This window comes from Poromitra crassiceps (assembly GCF_964638095.1).
Source record: "Poromitra crassiceps genome assembly, chromosome: 22".
Lineage (NCBI taxonomy): Eukaryota > Metazoa > Chordata > Actinopteri > Beryciformes > Melamphaidae > Poromitra > Poromitra crassiceps.
In genome coordinates this window covers 16,959,948-16,974,926 of record NC_139647.1, presented here as the reverse complement: position 1 = coordinate 16,974,926, position 14,979 = coordinate 16,959,948, and the positions used below count along the sequence as shown (strand labels likewise).

The 14,979-nt window shown below is 43.2% G+C and overlaps 1 protein-coding gene across 1 annotated transcript in view; it reads left to right on the top strand.

Moving 5' to 3' along the window:
* Positions 1 to 11,466, top strand: part of kcnh1a (potassium voltage-gated channel, subfamily H (eag-related), member 1a) — a gene marked incomplete at both ends in the record, with an annotated part of 48,293 nt that extends 36,827 nt beyond the window's left edge. The window contains 4 exons of the mRNA XM_083658518.1: positions 878 to 1,077; positions 3,724 to 3,976; positions 7,304 to 7,500; positions 10,615 to 11,466. Of these exons, the coding sequence (XP_083514644.1) occupies positions 878 to 1,077; positions 3,724 to 3,976; positions 7,304 to 7,500; positions 10,615 to 11,466 (1,502 nt within the window). The remainder of the gene's footprint in view (positions 1 to 877; positions 1,078 to 3,723; positions 3,977 to 7,303; positions 7,501 to 10,614) is intronic.
* Between the last annotated feature and the right edge of the window lie 3,513 nt (positions 11,467 to 14,979).

The window sequence follows — 14,979 nt, the reverse complement described above, 5'->3', positions numbered from 1 at the left end:
CGGAGATTCAGAGGGAGTGGACTGAGGCTGGAGTCAGTCATAACTGAGAAGTAACTGCTGATTTTCTTCACACTATTCTAATTTCTTGAAATACTGTTTTGGGGGTTTTCTGGAGCTGTAGGCCAAAATTATGAAAAATGAAACAAATAAAGGCTAGAAATATTTGACTTTGTGTGTAATGAATCTGTAATCTATGAAAGTTTCACTTTTTGAAAGGAATTATGGAAAAAACTCCATGAAATTAATTTATTTTGGAAAGGATCTGTACATTATACACACACACTTACTAAGGAATTGGCGGCTACAATTGTGGTTTTGCCACCAAATCGTGCAGTGTGTTGATTGTAGATTGAACTGACCAAAACAATAACTGGTGAATCAGTATTAAATATGAAGGCACATTTCTATCACATCATGTGATGCATCATATACACATCCCGCCTTTGTTGGGTGAAAAAACCTTGTAAGTCCAGTTTGCAGGATTGCAGTTCAACGCTTGGTTGACATTTTAGAGATACATGTTTTTCACTTGACAACAGCGATACAATATAAAATCACAAACATTACTTGTGAAATAATTTCTGTCAGCCTTCAGGAGGACAACAGTTTATTTTAGGGTGGAAGGGTCAACGTTAGGGTTCAAATTCTAGGTTAGGTTCGACTGGAGTTAGGCGTGTAGTTGCGTACAGGTAGGGTATGAAGCTGGATCTGCTTCAGTATCAAACAACTCAGAGATCTCCCCTTTGGGAAATACACAAACTGTTTGAAGATGCCTCAGATGCTCCTCAAGTTTCCCCCCAAATTTAAACCCCTACCTTCTCCATCTCCTTCTCCTCCTTCTCCTACCTTCTCATCTTCTCCATCCCTCCTTTGCCAGCCCTTCTTTACGCCACCATCTTTGGTAACGTGACGACCATCTTCCAGCAGATGTACGCCAACACCAACCGTTACCACGAGATGCTGAACAGCGTGCGCGACTTCCTCAAGCTCTACCAGGTGCCCAAGGGCTTGAGCGAGAGAGTGATGGACTACATCGCCTCCACCTGGTCTATGTCACGGGGCATCGATACTGAGAAGGTATCTCAAACTGTAACGCTGTGTGTCTGTCCACATATACTACAGACATAATCACTTGCATGCAGGGCTGTCTGACCTTTGCTGATTGTCTTATAGTTAATTTCCTGCTACGATGCGTCCTTGTGACTTTGTGTAAATGTCCCTGCGTTCATTTGGTTCCAACTTCTCGATAACGTCAACGTGTGTGAAATTGTTAATGTGTGTCACCGGTCATTTGATTTTAAGTCTTAAGTTATTCTTCTTCTGTGGTTATTCTGTGTCCAGATTTACAGACCCAATTTCAAAAGCCGACACTGGCTAGGTGTGCTAAGTGTATTGCACAGTAATTGGCAGTTAGCACCGTCGCTCCCATTCAAGTGATGTTGAAACGATTTGAGTGGGTGGAATTAAATCAGTCTGAAGCTGAAAGTGGATAAATTCAACTCATCGTTGATTGGAAGCCAGAATGTCCTCATATCAGCACAGCCCATTCAAATTCACCTATCCAAAAGCCAAAAAAAATGTCCTCTAAATAGAGGACATTTTTTTTAGATGAATTTTCCCCAATTATGAACAAAATTATAATAAGGTTGGATTCTGTAACTAGGGGGGATTTTTGTATCCAGATGGTAAATTTGTGGAAAAGAAAATTCGTATTTTTCTCCTCGTTAGACATGTATGTTAAGCCCACACTGTGCCGACTGTATAGTATCATTATCTCGCTGGCTCCACGCCATAGCAAAGGCTCTAAAAATGGCAGCTAATCCCTCTCCACTTGACGTTCATCTTCAAACAGATTTGTTTGAAAGGGAGTGTCCTTCAACAGGCGAGCGTCCTGTTGATTAGGTGTACTTGAACCACATGCTGCCTCTCTCTTCAAAAAACAGCCTGCCGGACTTTCACGCTGGTATATGACCTTAAACCAATCAAATAAAGCAGAATTCATCCTGTACATATTCAGTCCCTTCCAATACGTTCTTATATAATATATAAGTTATATAATACTCATATGCATTATGAAAAATTTGGGCTGCTCCATGATACCTATAATTTGTTATAAAAAAAAAAATGGAGGCAGACACTCCAGACTCTGAATATGGGTTTGAGCTTTGACACTAATGCCTACCCCACACTACAGGATAATTTGCAAGATTATGGCCAAGATTCCCCCCTCCCGATTTTCTCGGGGGTGCTCCCGATTTGAAGCGCGTCGGGCAGATAATCTTCCCAAATGATCCTGTAGTGTGTGGGGTTCAAAGATTCACAATCGGGAAGACTGCCTCTTCCCGATTCTGAATCGGGCATATCTAACATGTTAGATATTTACAACCCGACAGGCGATTGCATCTTGAGTAGAGAGCCAGTAGTAGCTGCGTTTCCATTACAGTTTTGCGCAAAATAATCTGGTCCACGTCCGCTCGCAGCCCCGCACAGAAACAAAGAACGAGGAAATTGTCATCGAGGTGAAATACCCGTGCGTCTTTGAACGGGACGGAAAACTAAATGCTATACTGCAAAGCATGTAGCCTACAACAAGCGCTTAGGTCTCAGCTTCCCGCATCGGCGAGTGTCCGCACGGAAAAGTGAGTCAAATCAGCAGACGCGCCCCTCCACAAGACACCTGTGCAGACGGTTTTCGCCTGGCCGTGCACAGTAGGCCTACACCCCGAATGGACGCGGCTGTCCGCGCAAATATTAGTTAAACAAATCCTTTCAGTGCAAATGCATTATAAAAACAAAAAATAAAATTTGTTTAGAAAACGAAATTACACTACTACACCCGGTGCGCACACTGAATAGGCATTTTAAAAGTTAACGTCGAGCCCTGCTGGCTGCTTCCAAGGTGAATCTTCAGCATAATCTTCTAGTGTGTGGGGTTGCGTTTGAACAGACGCGATTGTGTGTGTGTCCCAAGATTGAAATGTTAAAAAATCGGCTCTCTCTGTCCTGTAGTGTGTGGGCTCTCAAGATTTTTATAATCTTCAAGGATTTGAAAATCCTGTAGTGTGGGGTAGGCATTAGATGTATTTCATAGTAATGCTAATTGTCCTGAACCAGAAAATCTTCCCATATCCAATTGCTGTGGGATACTCAAAATATCTTATTCCAAAGATCATATGAATATGACTCCCCCTTAACAGCGCAATACCAAATAAAAGCGTTAGAAGAAATAGTGAAAGTATTATTCTCAGCTGTTGGGTAAAACATGATCATCCCAAAGTCTCCTCAGCATGTACACATTTTTAGGAGCAGCCTTTCCTGATAATCAGATGCACAATCGTGTCGAAAATGGCTCCTAGGCTTAAAATAAACGTGTGACATGGAGCCTAATACTTGTGATTCTGGATCCAGTTGCAGAAATGGCCAAACTAGCTCAGCAATAAAATGTACCAAAATGCCTAGCTATTGAGTTGATGTTCTCATCTGCAGCAAATCTCCAAAACGTACCAGTAATAACTGAGGCACCGGTCTTCTTTAAAATCATAAAATGTAACGTAGCATTGTCGATTTTTAGAACAGACATACAAGATTTACTGGTGTGATTTCCGTTTACTTGACACACATGCCACGTGAAAATCAATATCAGGAGTATGATTCATTTGAGCTTGCAGCTTGTGATTTGTCTCTCGTTATGCCGCCAATTCGTCCACATGTTCTTTCCTCCAGGTGTTGCAGATCTGCCCCAAGGACATGAGAGCAGATATTTGTGTTCATCTCAACCGGAAGGTATTCAAAGAGCACCCGGCCTTCCGATTGGCCAGCGACGGGTGCCTTCGAGCGCTGGCCATGGAGTTCCAGACGATCCACTGTGCCCCCGGTGACCTGATCTACCACGCCGGCGAGAGCGTGGACAGCCTCTGCTTTGTGGTGTCGGGATCTCTGGAGGTCATCCAGGACGAGGAGGTGGTGGCCATTTTGGGTGAGTCAAGCCCCTTTTGATCCTACATGATGTTAAGAGACGTCCCCCGGCACTATAGATTCACAGCCGTTTTCTCGAGACAAGCTTAAGCCGTGTGGATGTGAGAAACTATGAGAAACTTAGGTGCCTTTTGATTTGCATGCCACTTTCTGGACCCCAAGGAGTTTGTCGCACTGGTTGAATAAACACATTTCTACAGAAATGTGGCCCCTGTGTGCTGAGCAAATTTCATGAAACCAGGAATTATAAGCCCATTCAAAATAAAAAAATAAAAAAATAAAAACATAATGACTTTTTTCTAAATTCCTCAAACCTATTCAACATAACAATCGAAAATTCACTAAATTTTAATTAGAAATGTGACATGGTTATGGGAATTTCTTCTGTTCATATAATGAAAGAGGCCTTCAAGGCCCTTTGTCCAATTGTCCAAGGACATAACCCAGATTTGGTGAGCTCGTGCAGACTATAACTATAACCCCCCCGCCCACCCCCCCAGATCCAGACTGCTTAGAATGTAAGTTTTAAATTTAAGCCTTAAATAAATACGTTCACACCAAGAGAACCAACATTACAACAAGAATGTTCTCCCTTCCCTACACGGTTTCTGGCTCCTTTGTGAATGTGCTGCTGCTGAATTGCCCTTAACCCAAGCAGTCACATGAGACACAAGCACACGCAGGCAGAGAGCGAGAGAGAAAGAGAGAGAGAGAGAGACATGCACATGCAGGCAGAGAGCGAGAGAGAGAGAGAGAGACATGCACATGCAGGCAGAGAGCGAGAGAGAGAGAGAGAGAGAGAGAGAGAGAGAGACATGCACATGCAGGCAGAGAGCGAGAGAGAGAGAGAGAGAGAGGGGCACACATGCACATGCAGGCAGAGAGAGAGAGAGAGACACACATGCACATGCAGGCAGAGAGAGAGAGAGAGAGAGAGACATGCACACGCAGGCAGAGAGAGAGAGAGAGAGAGAGAGACATGTACACGCAGGCAGAGAGAGAGAGAGAGAGAGGCACACATGCACATGCAGAGAGAGAGAGAGAGAGACATGCACACGCAGGCAGAGAGAGAGAGAGAGAGAGACATGCACACGCAGGCAGAGAGAGAGAGAGAGAGGCACACATGCACACGCAGGCAGAGAGAGAGAGAGAGAGAGGCACACATGCACATGCAGAGAGAGAGAGAGAGAGACATGCACACGCAGGCAGAGAGAGAGAGAGAGACATGCACACGCAGGCAGAGAGAGAGAGAGAGAGAGAGAGAGGCACACATGCACATGCAGAGAGAGAGAGAGACATGCACACGCAGGCAGAGAGAGAGAGAGAGAGAGAGGCACACATGCACATGCAGAGAGAGAGAGAGAGAGAGAGAGAGAGAGAGACATGCACACGCAGGCAGAGAGAGAGAGAGAGAGACATGCACACGCAGGCAGAGAGAGAGAGAGAGAGAGAGAGAGAGAGACATGCACACGCAGGCAGAGAGAGAGAGAGAGGCACACATGCACATGCAGGCAGAGAGAGAGAGAGAGAGACACACACATGCACATGCAGGCAGAGAGAGAGAGAGAGAGAGAGAGACACACATGCACATGCAGGCAGAGAGAGAGAGACATGCACACGTAGGCAGGCATAGAGAGAGAGAGAGACATGCACACGTAGGCAGGCATAGAGAGAGAGAGAGACATGCACACGCAGGCAGGCAAAGAGAGAGAGAAAGAGAGAGAGAGACACACATGTGGCTGGGGGCGGCTGTAGCTCAGGAGGTAGAGCGGGTCCTCCACTAATCGTTTGGATAAAAGAGGTTGGTGGTTCGATTCCCGGCTCCTCCAGTCTGCATGTCGAAGTGTCCTTGGGCAAGACACTGAACCCCACATTGCTCCCGTTGGTGTGCCAGCACCCTGCGTGGTAACCTGCCGCCATCGGTGTGTGAATGGGTGAATGTACCTACTGACTGTAAAGCGCTTTGGATAAAAGCGCTATATAAATGCAGGCCATTTACATGCACACGCAGGCAGAGAGAGAGAGAGAGAGAGAGAGAGAGAGAGAGAGGCAGAGAGAGAGAGAGGACAGGTAGGTCTATATTTGATGGGGTTACATTGGAATAGTAAATGCACATAGCGTTAGTACTGTTTGTATCGTGGTCAGGGTGGGGTAAATCCTCCCGTTCTCCCCATTCAGCATAGTTAGCATTTAGCTGCTAGACCACCCCAACCCAGGCAGACAGGATCGGTGATTCAACCCCCGCAGTAAACGCACATCTGAACAGACGTCTATGTACCCGCTCTAGAATCCCCAATCCTGTAGTGTAGAGCCGCAACAGCACCGTCCTTTGGTGAGTCAGCCCATTGAGATATAATATGGGGGGGGGTTTTACCCCAGTCGCGCGCCAGCCGTAGTAACACAGACCGACTGTCTCTGTGGAGGGCCTTCTTCTCTGGGATACTCAGTAACATAGCCTTGGCTGTTTTGCATCAATAAGCTACTATTGGGCCCCTCTTTGGAAAAATCAATATGGTGTCAGACTGATACGATTGACCTGGGTAGATTCACTGCAGTGGAGAACGTGACGATGAATCAAGTTCTCATTAGCCTAATGGCACCGGAGAACAGAAACTAAATATTAAGTACAAGAGCGCACAAGATGGAACCTCTCATCTGATCCTGGGGCAGGTGCTACACTACCTTCTGGGAGCTTAAATTAAGTTTGATTTCCCATGCCATCTGCCCATCGTTACTCTGTAAATGTCAAATATTAGGGTCATTACTCTGAATGGCCAAATATTTACCCATAAATGTTATTCATCACTATAATTCAACTGGATGTCAATAATAGGTTATTTTTAGATGTATAGATTTCTTACTGGCTAACAAGCTAAATTATCCTGTAGTGGTGATACATAGGCACTGTACAGTTAACTGAGCGTGCTGCCTATACTGCTTGCCATTAAGTGGTCCAAGGAGTTATTCAGATGGCAGTCAAACCTATAAAACCAAAATCATTATTAAAATGATGCATAATACTTAATGGTTCACCGTTATGGTCAGTTTGAAAATTGAGGGCTACATTAAATTGAGAAAGGTTTGAAATTCCATTATACACTATGGAGTCCATGTGAGGATGCAGTTCTCAGAGTAAAGCCGCAGACGGTGTTGGAGCAGCTAAACCAGATCAAGTGTCTACAGAGCTGACATGGAGCTGTCAAGCAATCTATTGCCCAAATAGGAGTGGAAGAGCTGAGTTTCTGCGAGAATGACTTCAGACGAAAATGCTGCTGGTGGTGTCAGGCCAAAACAGTGGGTCTGTGTGTCCCCTCCTCTCTCTGTGCAGGGAAGGGAGATGTATTTGGGGATGTTTTCTGGAAAGAGGTGACTCTGGCTCAGGCCTGCGCCAACGTTCGAGCGCTGACCTACTGCGACCTGCACATCATTAAACGTGACGCCCTGCAGAAGGTGCTGGAGTTCTACACGGCGTTCTCCAACCACTTCTCAAGGAACCTGCTGCTCACGTACAACCTCCGCAAGAGGGTGAGTGACTCCAAACATCAGTGTGACAAGTGAGAAGATGGGGATAGAGACACATGTTCGGTTTCCAACAAGACCAAAGCAGTCAGAATTGATATATATATATATATATATATATATATATATATATATATATATATATACATACATACATACATACATACACACACACACAGACACACACACACACACACACACACACACACACACACACACACACACACACACACACACACACACACACACACACACACACACACACACACACACACACACACAACAATATATATATATATATATACACACACATACATATATATATATATATTAATTAATATAGTCATGATGTTATGCTGATTCATCCTATTGAATTACTATTGTGATACTGTATATCAGTTGAGTAGAGTAGCAAATTTGACATTTATTTACGGTATATTAAAATGTCAAGAGAGAATGTGACTTTGACCTGCCTGGTCAAAATATAAAGTGGATCCTATAGCAGTTTTAGGAGAGTGTAAGCTACTTCTGTTAGCATTTAGTTTGATTGAGATGGACAGTGGGAAAGCTGAGAGGAGCAGAGAGAGAGAGAGAGAGAGGGACACACTGGAGGGGAGGGAGGTTCTGGTGCGGGAATCGATCCTGCGGTGGGAAAGAGGGAATTCCAGCAACACTTGCAGTACGGAGGGGAAAGATTTATTAGGAAAGCTGATCCCAGGCCAGCAGGAGCCCACATCATCATTATGAATCAATGTTGTGGGCTTTCTGCAATTATCTGTTAAACGGTGTGGTGTTACCAGATTAAACACTATCTATCTGAGCGGGATTTTCTGAAAAGATATTCACACTTTGATTATCTCTGCTGATTAAAAAGAAGAAAAAATAGAAGAGTTCATTCAACAATGCCACACTGCGGCTAGCTACAGTACACATACAGAAACGCAACACAATTTAATGTAATTGTGAGCATACATAAGCTCCATTCAGAAATGAATAGCAGTGACAGCAGTAGCGTGATTGCAGCTACCAATCTGTATGCCGTTCATAAAGGTTCCCCTCCCCAAGAGAGTGAGATTGAATTGCCTGCATATATGGAGAAGCAATCTAATCTGCTGCATTGCACTGAGTCCACTCACCAGGGTCCTATACTTTCTAGATTTATACAGCTGGGAAGTCCTGGAAGTGATTGAATGGATCGCATAGCCTGGAATACAGGTGGCTTTTACATAAATGGGTCTTTATTTAATTCTTTTGTACCGTACAGCTAAAAATTTGTCTATCGCATAAAATATTTCAGTCAAAGCAGCCATTTTCACAGATTTTTCTTTGACATCAACACAAACCAAATCTATAACTTTCCCATGTGCATGTAGTTCCATGTGTTTTCACCTGTGAAACAATAATGAAATTGTGGAATAAACCAAGTACACCTTCTCAAGATCCTTTTTCAAATTCTGCATACATACACCTGACACAATCAAGAGACAATCATAATTATTCTTCTATAATTACAAGTGCCCCAGGAATGTCAGTGCATAAGAACCGGCTTCCTTTCCTGGCACAATAAACATCATAAGCTAATTAACTACGTTTACATACACAATCGTCTAATTATAGCTCATACCCTAATCATGAGAACAAGCTATTTCCATGTAGCTACAGTAGGAAAATGTGCCAGCCTTTTTAAAAGCCTGCATAGACCAATTACTGAGTTAATTGATATTTTTCCTCCCATTAACTTTCCTACAAGTAGTTGAATCCTGAACAGGCTTAAAGGCTGGATGCAAAGTAGCTGAAAGAGGAACAGTTAAAGTTGAAAATATGTCAAGTGTCACTTCATGTCCATGCAAATAGTCAGTATTTTTAGAAGACCGCTGACTGAAGGATTTCAACATTAATTGAAATACTATTAAATTGTATTGGGGTATTTTTTAGTTAAAAAATAAGCGCAATTTAAGCAAACATACTGTATATCCAATGGTCTATTACAGTCCCAACAATATTTGTGAACCTCAACAAATCTCTCTTTAACCCAGAAAACATTTGAATGTCTGATGAACCCAGGTCGATTGTATTTATTCATTTAAACATCACTATAAAACTATATACTGGCTATTGAAAAAACGGTAGTGGATAATATTACTTTCATATTCATTGTCAGTGGAGTAACTCCAGATATCTCAAATCTTAGTTCTCGGTTTAAAAATGGATTGACTCGACGGGCCCCAGGCTGTAAAAGTTCCAAACACGAATTCTGTTTTTAAATGTATTAAATCTTAACCCCCCAAAAAGGTGACACAGATTCTCAACATAACATGCAGTCGTCCATTAGCAACTGCGTAATAAAATTGCTGTGCCTCTTCAGTCTTCACCCGCTGATGCAGGAGACGTGATCTGAACTTTGTCTCTGTGCCGCGGGAATACCCTCTTTAAGGTGACATTTACAGAGATCACACAGACGCACCGTGGACAATCTTCTTCACACATGCTCACAATCAATGAACTATATGATTTCTATTTGTGTGTATTAGCTACTTACTGATTTGTAAACTTAACTAGAGGCATCACAGCTTAAACTACTCTTACGGTTTGGTTTATTTGCTTTCAAACTAATATTTCTCATGTTTGACGATTTCATGTTTAATGATCATCACTTTTTTTTTATTATTATTATGCTATTACAGATACAGGCTTCATGAACAACATTCAGAGAGCCTAGCATTGATCTGTAGCTACTCATACATATATGTGAGACTGATTAAGTATGATAAATAGAAGTCCTTGAGTTTTAGGGTCTCGTGCTGAGGAGGTGCTTGTTCAGTCTCTTCTTGAAGGCATCAACACTGCTTGATGTAATGTCTCCAACAACCACGGGGGGAAGGCTGTTCCATGTTGCTATGGCAGAGTGGAGAAAGCTCCTGTCCAGGCATTTGGTGTTTGCCCTGGGCAGTGATAGGGCATGGTTGGGTGGGAGCCTCCGGGTGGTTCGACCTGGGACATGAGCGGGGGGTAGCAGCACTTTCAGGTCTGCCGGGCACTTGGTAGTGTGCATTTTGAAAATAACAGTTGTTGCAGCAACTTATGGTGTTTTGCTCATGAAATCTTTCATTCTCTTTGCAGATTGTCTTTCGCAAGATCAGCGATGTAAAACGAGAGGAAGAGGAGCGCCTGAGACGTAAGAACGAAGCGCCTCTGAACCTGCCACCGGATCACCCGGTACGAAGACTCTTTCAGCGCTTTAGACAGCAGAAGGAAGCCCGCTCGACGACCGACAAACCTGACCTAGACGAGCTCGATGTAGAGAAAGCCTGTGTGTATTTGGAATGCCCTCCGGCTCAAACCACCATCGCCACCACCAGCATTGTCACAGTGACGGAGAGCCCGGCAACACCCTCATCCTCAACGCCCTCCATCTCCACCCCGTCAGACCAGGCCAAACTGCAGGCGCCAACTCCCGTGGCTTTGGGAGGATGTCGGCCAGCGGAGTTTGTCAAAGTCAAAGGTTGGGGTCGCTTCAAAGAGTCCGCGGCCAAAGCCGACAACTGGAACAAAGTGTCTAAAGCCGAATCCATGGAAACTTTGCCCGAACGGACCAAGGGGCACGAATCACCGACGTCTCTAAAGAAGACGGACTCTTGTGACAGTGGTATCACCAAAAGCGACCTGCGCCTGGACAAGGTGGGCGACCTCCGCCTGACCCCGCAGGACCGCAGTCCAGTCCAACCAGAGAGCAGACACGCCTTCTACCCTATCCCGGAGCAGACGCTCCAGGCCTCGCTTCAGGAGCTCAAGCTGGAGCTGAAGGACGACCTCAAGGACCTGGACGTGCGAATGTCCGGCCTGGAGGCACAACTTACAGAAGCACTGCAGCTCCTCAAAGCGAGGAGAGCTGCTCCTGGCTCTCCACAGCCGCTCTTTGACATCTCCAGACCCACTTCTCCCGAACTGGACAAAGAGGACATCTTCTCGTAAAAGGACGACCGGAGCGTGTTTGAGTCGTGAGATAACAATCTACTGAGCATTTGGTGAACTCAGCTGGGATCCAGTAACGCCCAGATTACTTGGATGGCTGAGGCTGCATCGGGCACACCGTGTAGATTAGGGAACGCTGTGGTCTAGAAGCTTCACTGGCTCGTACCCCAGTACCGGTTGTTCTGACAAGGGAACTCATGTTGAGAGGTCACGGTGTTCATATGTTGGTGCCTCAAATGTTGGCACCTAACGTAGGATACGCCCTGAACACGCAAAGGCAAGACAAAAACTGACAGTGCTCTGATGTTTGTACATATCAAGTTTGATTCATTTTTCCATCACCCAATGATGGAAAAATAGCTTTTTATCAGTAAAGAAGTTCAATCTCGAGTCCAACCACTGTTTCATATCATCACAGACAGTTTGAGAGAGTCTGAACAAAAGCACACGGTTGTATAATGTATGACAGTTTGAGCTTATATTGGAACGCTCCCAATGGAAACAGCATGGTTCATTGGATTGTCGAGGCATTTGTATAGGATCGCTTGCATGTCACATACAAGACCCGGACATCAAAATGCAGATGATCCATTCTTTGATTAATTCATGCCACACACAAAGTAATTTGCATTATTTTACATAGACAAGTCTATTCAGACACTGAAACAGTCCCAGGGCAATTTCCTCGAGCAGTTTGTATATTATTTATTATTTCAACTGTCATCATTATTTTGAATTATACAAGAGGTAGTGGCCAAGCAATCTGATTGTTCAAAGATAGCTAATAATAATAATTCCCGTAAAACAATGAATTCTATTCTTTATGAAAAATGAGAGAGCAAGTTGTCCATCGTTCTTGGGATCTATTATTATGTATTATTCTCACGTTGAAAACAACTAGAACAATATAGATGCCGAGATGGGCTGCTGACCTTTTCTGTAAACGCCATGCATTTTTTAGCAGTAATTATGCATAATTAAGTGCTGATGCTATATGGCTGTGGCCCATAACTAGCTGCACCACTGTCATAATAACAGTGATGAATCTCCCTTTGCATAATATTACTATAATAAAACCTATTTAAGCATTCTGAGTGCACTAAGTCAGCTTCCCGCTCATCGTCATCACAGCATCTTGACGATTTCACAGATTAGAGCCTTGGCTTGGGGATTCTAGTTGTACGCGAGGCTTGTTCATGTACATAAACCTATAGGCAAGAGGTCCAAGATTATGATAATGGTGATTTTTCCCCCCTGTGGAGATGCATTGTGTTTGTTGCACCTGTTTGCTTGCATGCATATGTGTTTATGTGTCTGTCCAGCAAATCATCTTTAGAAGCACTCGAGACAGAGCCATGACATAAAAACCAGAATGCTCCATGAGGACATGGGATAAAAATTAATTGCTATTAAGGGTCGTCACAAAGGCCAAAAAAAGTGAATCTGGTTGATTTGCATGGAATTTGCACACATTCTAAATAAATAAATAATACAAATAGATAAATAATATAGACTTCAATTCCATTTGCAGGACAGTAGGCACAGATAGGTGGATTGAGATTGGAATAAGCAGTGCATTTTGGAGCAGATTTTGCAATAGTTAAACCATTTTACTTTTTATTCTTTACAGTCCCAAAAATGTCCAATTCACAGTACTGTATATGGCAAGTGTTTAAAATCAGGCACCTTTAGAGAGACGCAGCAGAGTGTAAGTGTTGAGATTGCCAGGCAATAATTGCACAGAATTACCATGACCCGCAATGTGACATGAGCCTCAGTACAATATTGCATTGTGTGTAACAAGAGACATTTGTGTTTAAAATATCACCTGTTCATGCACTTTAAGGACACTATGAATGATTGATATTAATAAATATCTTTATTTATTTTTTACTTTTCATCAAATTGTTTTTGCTGTTCATATATTTGCATTCGGTAATAATACAACTTCACCCCATTACTGATATTAACCCATTGATACCTGATGCAGCATTTGTGTGTATAGTATATCCCTCATTTGTGTGTGTATCCCTTTAAGACTGCGACCCGCGTGACGCGGTCTTAAAGGGATACACACACAAATGCTGCATCAGGCATCAATGGGTTAAAGCTAATAATACTGGGTATTTCTAATAATATGAATTATAGAGGCACACAGCAGTGTTTCTTATAATTATGGGCAATAACCTCATAATAGGCTATGGGACTTCCTCTGGTGGGTACTCAACCGCGTTTGTGTTTTCACTAATCTGGGTGGAACTAAAAATTTCGGTCTGGGGCTTGAAAGTCTTATAAGATGTCCTGCTTTAATGTGTCTGGAGAATATCTACTCTTCTTCTACATGGCTAAAAATAGCGGTTACACCACTTACCAGTACGTGGATAATTCATTTCCTAGGCATGCCTTTTCTCTTATGGAGACAGGAGACAGGCTGAGGAGGATACAGCGAAGGGGGAGAAGAAGCAGGGGTTGTCACTCCTGCATATTCTGTGGCCACATTTCCATCAAAAATTTATCTCACTAAAAATAAGTGGCCCTGTCATCATGGAGGTGAGAACCCAGTCTTCGTGCTCTCCGGCAAACAGTGCTGCCAAGGAGTTCAGTCAGAGTCAAATTATGATTCGCAGAAAACATATCCAATCAATCTTCATTTTTTTTATATGTAAATACCAATAAATTCAATGCAAAGTTATTACCTTTTAAATCATGTTGTTTGAGAATTGCTGATAGCAAAAACCTGAAATTCAATATAATATTCCATGTTATTTTCAGAATGTTCTCTCAAATTGGACAGTTCACACATCAAGGGTTAGGCAAATTGGATTTTTCAGAATCATTAAAACTATGGTAAGTCTTTTTCAGCACCAGTAAAACGATGTTGTTCTGAGATCGGCATGAACAAGTGAGTCACTGCTGATATTTTCTCCACCAAAAACTTGAACTTTTGTCTGGATTGGTAAACATATGAGAGCTAGTCATGCTATCACATGTATTTTCAAGTCTGTAACTGGCAGGTGCACCCAATCAGCCTAACAACCCCAAACCCAGGCTCCTGCCAGACAGGAGAGTGGGAGGGTCGTTGCACTTTTAGAAGTTTTATTATAGAAAGTGTATGACCCATGACCAAGATAGTAACAGATTCTGCCATTGTGTTACTTATGGTTGGAATTCTTGTGAAAATAAATTACCTTTTTTTGCTGGGGACCCCCTGGTACCCTTCAAGGACCACCTGGGGACCCCACTTTGAGAACCACTGCTCTACATAATGTGACTTGAGAATGTCCTTGAGGGTCATTTATTTTCACAAGAATTCCAACCATAAGTAACACAATGGCAGACTATTTCGGTCATGGGTCAGACACTTTCTGTAATAAAACATCTAAAAGTGTGACGACCCTCCCACTCTCCTGTCTTGCAGGAGCCTGGTGTTGGTTGGGGTCGTTAGGCTGATTGGGTGCACCGTCTCTCTCCCACCTGAGAATGACAAAAAAGTACTGTACTGACTGTTTCAGA